At 44.9% G+C, this 8,661-nt stretch overlaps 1 protein-coding gene across 1 annotated transcript in view; it reads right to left on the bottom strand.

The window, feature by feature from the left end:
* Window positions 1–575, bottom strand: part of Liph (lipase, member H) — a 34,255-nt gene extending 33,680 nt beyond the window's left edge. The window contains exon 1 of the mRNA XM_005383294.2: window positions 336–575. Within this exon, the coding sequence (XP_005383351.1) occupies window positions 336–384 (49 nt within the window). The 5' untranslated portion in view covers window positions 385–575. The remainder of the gene's footprint in view (window positions 1–335) is intronic.
* Window positions 576–8,661: the final 8,086 nt, after the last annotated feature.

The raw sequence follows: 8,661 nt of genomic DNA, 5'->3' as shown, positions 1-8,661 counted from the left end.
TTTAAACTATTAAGTAAATAATATAAATTTAAATGTTTCAGATAATAAAAATATTAATTCATACAAATGAAAGGCACAGAAAATATGACTGTGAAAGGAAGCCACACTATCCTAGGTTGATCAGCACATTTAACTTTTGTACACAAGAAAAAGTTAATTGAAAGACATTATTACTGAGGAAAAAAATTTCAGGATTAGGAAGTTCATTTAACCATCTCTTCCTTCCTTAAAAATGACCATTAAAAATCCACTGAAGGAAATAGGAGAGTAAATACCAAATGATAATATTACTAATTAATTTAAGTACTGAAGAAAACCACTCAGTAAAGACCTACCTGCTCTCACCAGGCACATCAAACTCATGAGTATGTACACCTTCAGCATGTGGAAGCTGGCGGGGGCACACGTGTCACCGTCCCAGGTCGGATGATTTCCTTCACGGAGTCCTTAGAGAGCGTCTCCAGGGCAGGTTGTGTTCAGCTGAGCTCCGATAACTAACCCAGAGGCGTGGTGGCAGCAGGAAGTGCTCGAGCGCAGGCTGCAGTCCCAGCCCCGTCAGGATCTCGACTCCTCCTCTTTTCCAGCAAAGGTCAGTACTTTCTACTTTACACGGTTTTATGCATCTCGTAATATTATCATTTGCATTTGCAGAATGACGAGTTCAAAACAGTTTCATCCTTTGTGGGCGGTTTACTAGCTGTTTGGCTTGGTGTGTTGAAATCAAATGTGATCTGAGATTTCCCCGCCTTCTTCGTATGAATGAAATGACAAATGCAGTTAGTATTCTTTAGCCTGTGTATACAAAGCCACTTTTTTTTAATGTTGATTCATGCACTCAATCCCCATAAGGCAGTCTTTCCATTTTTATTAAGACCATTTCGGGGCTGGGGATTTAGCTCAGTGGCAAAGTATCTGCCTGGCAAGCGCAAAGTTGTGAGTTTGGTTCCCGGTACCGGAGAAAAACTAAAAACTAAAAAAAAAAAGACTATTTCATTAGGTCGGATTGCATATCTACTTTGTAAACTATGTCTGTGCTTCAGAAGCAAGGAAATTTTTTTCTTCTGTGTTATAATCTTTATTTTTTATTTCTCTCTAGCCACAGGCTCTATCTGCCTAACAGTTCTTTTTATTTTTAAAGGAGATGTAAATGGATAAGCTTAAATACTGAACTATGCCAGAATCTACCCACCCAATATTAGATGGAACTAAACTTACGCTTCGTAGCAAAACGCAGGTGGTGGTTAGGGTTATGGATCAGTGGTAGATCACTCACCCAGCATGCTGAAGGCTCAGGGTTTGATCCCCAGTACTGTAAAAAAGGAAGCAGAGGGGGCGGGGATTTAGCTCAGCGGCAAAAGCGCCTGCCTGGCAAGCGCAAGGTCGTGAGTTCGGTTCCCGGTACCGGAGAAAAACCAAAAAAAAAAAAAAAAAAGGAAGCAGAAGAAAAGAAGACATAACTGTACAGTAACTTAATTCCCTTTCTGGTGAAAGTGCTTGCAACACTTAGGCTTCTGGCTGCTTTAGGAGCTTAAATGATAAAGACAATTTAGGAATACGTTCTTATCCAAAGAATCAGGCAAGAGCCATTAGTCAATCAGCGCTGCCTCTCAGAAGTACACATTTGTGAAAGGGTAGACAGCACTTTTTATAGAAGTATGTTAGTTTTTTCCATCTGCGCCCCCTTTAAATAGCTGGAGAGTCCTTCATAGAGAATACAGTACCATGGCATTGCCCTTGGCCCAGGCTGCACCCAGCCTGAAATAAAGATATCGCTATTCGCTTCAATCCTGCCTGTCCAAAGAGCAATGCTACCCAAAGAACCAGTTATCACAATCACCTGAGGCCTAGGGCCTGGGGGTTGGGCTCAGGGGAGATGTGGGAAGAGGGAGTCTATCTTTTTGTTTATCCTTTTTTCGTTTCTTATTTTGAGACAAAGTTAAATCACTAAATTGCCCAGGCTAAGCTCAAACTGGCATCCTCCTGCCTCAAACTCCCAGACCTGAGTGGCTTCTAAAAGTTCTGAATATAAACTGGGCCTGTAATCCCAGCACTCGGGAGACCGAGGCAGGAGGATCACTGAGTTCAAGGCCAGCCTGGGCTACATAGTGAGTTCAAGGCCAACCTGAACTACATAGTGAGATCCTGTCTCAAAAAAAAGTTCTGTGTATAGATTTCTATGTCATACCTCAGACCTAATGAATGTGGAGACTGAGTTGGAGTCCTATACCTTCCACTTACTAGTTGTGTGACCTTACGCAAAATACTTAAGTTCTTGATATCTTAGCGTCCTCAGCTGTAGAATGAAGATAATACCTTCACATATCCACAGGGCTGTCAAATGGGACAGCTAAGGTCATCGGCATGGTGCCTACCACCAAGGGAAGCCCTGTGCCCCCAGGTATCTACTGTGAGTACTACCTAGTCACAAACCTGCTCTGTCCCTCCCCTCAGAGTGATGAGAGCTCTGGGGAAGGTTTCAGCAATGGGGATCTCTGGATGTTAGGGTCTCAGTGTTCTGGGTGAAGACTTTCATGGGTTGTTAGTCTACTTTATTTTTTTGTCTCTTGCATGGATAAATTAGAGAACTATAAATAGGAAAATCAAATAGGTGACCTGCTTTTTCCACTTGCTGATTCACAAATGCCCGCCCTTTGGAACAAATGGCAAATTGTTTCCCCGCTTCTCTTAGGAGCCTGCGATGGAATGTGCTACTCTCTGATGGATCAGTGTACTTGCCTGACAAATATTTGTTGAGTTCCTATGCCCAGCGCTTATCAGACAGAGTCAATATGCATTTTGTTGGAAACCCGCCAGCTAGAGGACTGACAATCCTTTCTATTGGCCGGTCCCCCGTCACTATTATCCTTAGGGTGCAGACCTTGCCCTACCTGCCTACTGTGTGCTTCTTCCTGTCAAGCTAGACCTGGAGGAGAGACCGACACCACCAGCACAGGCAGGATTGAAGCAAACGGCGATATCTTTATTTCAGGCTGGGTGCAGCCTGGGCCAAGGGCGAGAAAGCCGTTGGCCGTGAACAAAGGAAGGGGGTCTACTTTATAGACTATTTTAGGTATGGGAGGAGGAAATTCCCCTGAGGAAGGTGGAAAATTTAAGTTTCTCAGGGGTGATTGGTAGGTCTGGAGGAGGGAAGTGCAGGAGGACATCGGCATGTTGCTGATTTACGGCGTGGCACTCTGTAGACTTACAAAGTTTCCTGTAAGCCCGAGAACTAGGCCTGGGACCCATCCTGATAAACAGATTCACTTTAGTCTCTCAAGCTGAGTGAGGGGCTTTCTGTTTGAACAGACTGGTTGTCTGTCGCAGTTTTTTCTCTTCAAGTTAGGGACAGTGTAAGGAACCGAACGCTTCCAGCATTCCAGCAGCACGAGAATCAGCAGGAGAAACCTCCCTTTCTTTTTTAACACGTGTACACATTTTTTTCCTTTTTCTTTTTTTTTGGAACAGGGAATCAAACTCAGGACCGCATCACACTTGTCAGGCAGGCACCCTGCCTCTGAGTTTACCGCTGGCCCCTCTTTTTTTAAATTAGTGGTAAATATAAACTGTAAGAAAACAGGCCAAGCTCTGTGGCACACATCTAGAATCCCAACACTTGGAAGGCTGAGGTAGGAGGATTCTGGGTTTGAGGGAAGCCTGGCTACATACTGAGTTCAAAGCGAATCTGGACTCCATAGAAAGACCCTGTCTCAAAACACATTCCCAAAGGTGGAGGGAGAAGAGAAGAGAATGAGTTTGACTGCAAAGGGATAGCATTAGAATATTTTCAGGGTTTTTTGTTTTTGTTTTGTTTTTTTTTTTTGTCTTTTTGAGACGGGGTCTCACTATGCAGTTCAGGCTGAACTTGAGCTCACTTTGTAGCCCAGGCAGGTCTCGAACTTGCAATGATCCTCCTGCCTCAGCCTCCTGAGTGAGGGGATTACAGGCGTGCGCCACCACGCCTGTTTTTTTTGTTTGTTTGTTTGTTTGTTTGTTTTTGCTTTTGTAATGCTGGAGGTGAAACCCAGAGCTTCTTGCCATGGGGCAAGTGCTCTTCCACCAAGCTATGCGGGTACAGAGAGCTTTCCATGCAGGCAGAGTTCTGCAGCTTCATTGCGGTGGCTGCTGTAGGCTCCGACACATGTGATTCAGTCGCATGGAACTCCACTTCGCGCTGACAGAGTCTAAGCAGGTCTGTGAATTGAACCCCGGCGGTCTTCCAGTTTGTACCCCACAGTACTGGCTATGTAAGATGCTCCGTTCAGGGAAACTAGGTGAAGGTACACAAGACCTCTTCGTAGCATTTTCGCAACTTCTCATGAGCCAATTATTATCCCCAAATCAGAGATGTTTGTTTGTTTCTGAGACAGAGTTTTGCTATGCAGCCCAGGCTGGACTTGAACTCTCGATCCCTCTGCCTCAGCCTCTGGAGTGCTGGAACTGCAGGCATGCATCACCCTAGCCAGCTTTCAAAGGTGTTTTAAAAATCCTCCAAAATGGGTCAACTCTTCTCATCACTGTGAAGAACATTCATTTAAAGGTATTTTGAGGAAAACCATTTCTTTCCCTCTCATCAGCTTGTCAGGACTTTCTCAGTCCTGTGACTGATACATGATCCCAACTCACTAATGTCACGATTGTCCTCATCCCCAGTGCAGTATTGTGCAGTGCTGGGTACTGTCTTCTTTCTCTGTAACCTAGAAATCACTTGCCCAAGAGCAGGGTGGCAAACTTCCAAATGACTGGACAGGAAAAACAGGTACGAAGTGGAGCTCACTGCTGCAGACAGCCCGGGAAGGCGGCTCTGTCCCCACCCACGCCAGCAAGGGCTGCGCACTGTAACCCTTTGCCTCCCATCTACGGGCGTGACCCTGCCAGCCATCCCCTGTCGTTCATGTTTGAAAAGTCTGTTTCTTCCATTCACATCTTACAAGGAAATCGGGGTGATTCCCTCCAACCATACGGTTGTGTCACTTCCTCATTCTTTCATCCATCAAACACTTCTTGAGCTCCCATTAAAAGAAATAAGAACCAGGAATGGTTTTACCTACCTGTAATCGGAGCTACTCAGAAGGCTGAGGCGAGAGGATCATAAGTTCAAGCCCAGCCTGGGCAACTTAGCACCTCAGCCGGACTCCATTTCAAAATAAAAATTAACAAAGGGACTGAGGATATCGTTCAGTGTGAAGGCCCTAGCTTCAATCCCTAGTACCAGAAAAATAAAAATAAAAAGGACTGGGGTTGTAGCTCAGTAGTAAAATGCTTCCCTAACATGTATGAATTCAATCCCAGTATCACAGAAAGAAAGAAAGAAAGAGAAAGAAAGAAAGAAAGAAAGAAAGAAAGAAAGAAAGAAAGAAAAAGAGAAAGAGGGATGTTTCCTTCTCTCAAGAGACAGTCATTATTATCAGCCAATGGTGATAATAATGCTATCATGAGACATGGACATAAATTCTCTAGGAGAACAGAATAGAGAGCAGTAAGACGGAGGTCCCAGCAGGAGGCATTGGAAAAATTTCATAGAAAGGCCCTTTAAACTGGGCTCAAAGGTCACATAGAGTTTGTGAGGAGAAGGAGGAGGGGGACAGGCGCTGCAGGCTGCAGTCACCTTGGGGACATGGCCTGAGAGCTGATGAGGAGATGACAGTAATCTGAAGACAGATTCTTAGCAGATTGGGTTTTCCCTTCAAGGACGTAGGAACCTGGCTATTTTCTTAACTTGCTTGTGTTAATTCATTGTTATATAATAACACAGATAGAACTGGGTATGGTGGCACATGCCTGTAATCAATCCCAGCACTTGGGAGGCTGAGGCAGGAGGATGCCTATGAGTTCAAGGCCAGCCTGGGCTACACAGAGAGACCTTGTCTCAAAAAAAACAAAAGAAAACAATACAATAGAACTGAGAATACTGGTCAGTGGCAGTGTTTGCCAAACATGCATGAAACCCTGGGTTCTATCAAAAAAAAATTAAAATTAAAAGAAAAAAATATACATATTACACAATAAAGACTTACACATAATATATAAAAGATAGTATATTTATATGTTAACATTTTTCATTATTTACCAAAAAAAAATCCTTCTTTGGTAACTTATTATAAAACAAGAAGAAAAATATCTGCCTATTGATTTTCTGGCTTAAGAAGTATTTTCCATATGAGGTGAGACAGCACACCCCAGAAATCCTAGCTACTGGGAGGCTGAGGCAGGAGAATTGCTTAAGCCAAGTAGTTCCAGGTCAGCCAAGGTAACACAGGGAGACGCCCATCTCAATTTAAAAAAAAAAAAGAAGTATTTTTCATAGTCTAGACTAGAGCTACTTTGTTTTAGAAACCATGCTTTCCTTACAATGTATCAAACAAAATGATACATCCAGTCCTTTCAGTAACTGTTTTCAGAGCCCTGCACAAAAATTTCAAGAATTGCTAGATCAAGATGGAGGTAAGGGGGCTGGGGATTTAGCTCAGCGGCACAGTGCCTGCCTGGCAAGCGCAAGGTCGTGCGTTCAATCCCCGGTACCAGAAAAAAAAAAAAAAAAAAAAAGGGGGGGCTGGGGATTTAGCTCAGCAGCAAAAGCGCCTGCCTGGCAAGCGCAAGGTCGTGAGTTCAGTTCCTGGTACCGGAGAAAAACCAATTAAAAAAAAAAAAAAAAAATGGAGGCAAACTGTGCTTTCTTACTACGAGGTCTCTTAAAAGAGAATAAACGCAAGTTTGAAGAAAATGTTCAATACCTATTTAAGGTATTGTGCACTGGTATCGGGTACTTCAGTTGGATTTTGGATTTTTTTTTTTTTTTTTGAAGCAGGGTCTCACCATGTAGTCCCGGCTACCCTCAAACTTTCGATCCTGCTACCTTAGCTTCCTGAGTGCTGGGGTTGTTACACACCTGGCTCTTTGTGGGATCATAAACAGTTACTTTAAAACATTGTTAGAGCCAAATTTCTGTTATTATCTTCACATAGCTGGCTTCCCAAGCATTGGTCATGAGAATCTGGATTCTTTTTTTTTTTTGTCTTTTTGAGACAGGGTATAGCTATGCAGTTCAGGCTGGCCTTGAGCTCAGGCTGATCTCGAACTCACAACGATCCTCCTGCCTCAGCCTCCCAAGTACTGGGATTACAGGTGTGCGCCATCATGCCTGGCTAGGAATCTGGATTCTTGACTAGGCAATCTTTGCACAGAACTCTCTCTGTCAGGAAATCCCGTCACCTGGAAGACCCAGGCTTGTGACTCCTGATTTGGGCCTCTCTTTTGGAAACTGCGCAGATCACTTGTGGGGTTCAGGCTGTCACGGTCAGTAGGGCATTTCTTTCTCAGCAGCCCCTCTTTCTTCGGGCTACTCTCCTTAGTGCCATCCAAAGCTAACTTTAGGGCTGCCCTGGCACTTATATTTCAAGTTAGACCACTCCAAACAAACCTCCCAAGTTTGGTGGACTCAATCCAACCATTTTTACCTCTGAGAGGGCTAGCAGTGGAGATGGAGGGGGAGCTCCTCCATGTTGGGAGCTCATCAGAGATGCTGAGAGGAATGGAGGGGAGGCCTTGAGAGGATGAGGGTTCCTTCAGGAGACTGTTGGCAAAGGCACAAACGCTGGCTGCTAATAGCCAGTTATATTGGTGCTGTGGTTTTTATGTAGATGTCCCCCCAAGGCCTGCAGGGCTTGGGGAATGCAGTTGGATGATGCGGGGGTTGTTGCGGGGTAGGACCAGCAGAAGAGGCTGGTCACTGGGGGTGTGGCCCGGAAGGGTTTATCTCCCTCCCTGCTCTGCTCCCTGGATACCACATTGTGCGTACCTCTCCTCCACCATGCCCCTCTGCCATGCCACCCTGCCTTGGAGTCAGCCAACTACCGACTGAAATCTCTACAAACCATAAGCCAAAATAAACCTCTCTTTCTTTAACTTGTGGGTGTCCCATCTTTTGTCTCAGCAACAAGGAAAGTAACTAAGAAAACTGGCCGGCTTCCCACTGCTGACACCCACTACTTAAAGGCGGAGAAGTTTACTTGGGCTCACGATTTCAGATGCATTAGTCCATGGTCAGCTGGCTCCGAGAAAGAATCATCACGGCAGGGGGTGTGGCGGGGGAAAGCTGCCCACCACATGCTGCCAGGAAGCAGAGTGTAAAGAAAGCGCCCTGGAGGAAGGGACCAGGGACCAGATAGAGTGTGCTCTTATTCCATCTGTCTGATAATAACTTTGGCCTTATTATGCCAAAGTAAGTGCGTTTCAAAACTTGTTCATATTGATTGCAAATGGCTCAGCCTGTCTCGTGGCTAGCTCAGCACTGGTCCTACCTAAGCCTGTTTGTCAGCCTATAAAATGGGGTTACTAAAGCTCGCCTCTCAGATCTTCAGGCTGATTAAATGTCTTCACTGTGGCAAAGGAGCTACACAGTGTCCAGCAAGCGTTTAATTAGTTTCTCTTCCTTTCCTTCCTTCTCAGACCTAGCATGTCCTTTAATTTGCCTCCTCAGTATACCATGTTTGTCACAGGTCGGCTCCTTCCCATCTCTCCTTTTCTGGTGGGAAAGATCTTTTCATGTGAAGAAGAAATCGGGGTCGGGCGTGGTGGCGCATGCCTATAATCCTAGCACTCAGGAGGCTGAGGCAGGAGGATCATTGTGAGTTCAAGACCAGCCTGGGCAAAGTGAGCTCAAGG

This window comes from Chinchilla lanigera, unplaced genomic scaffold, assembly GCF_000276665.1.
Source record: "Chinchilla lanigera isolate Chin_1 unplaced genomic scaffold, ChiLan1.0 scaffold00019, whole genome shotgun sequence".
Classification (NCBI taxonomy): Eukaryota; Metazoa; Chordata; class Mammalia; order Rodentia; family Chinchillidae; genus Chinchilla; species Chinchilla lanigera.
The sequence above is the reverse complement of the archived record's forward strand: the minus strand, read 5'-3'. Positions and strand labels throughout refer to the sequence as shown.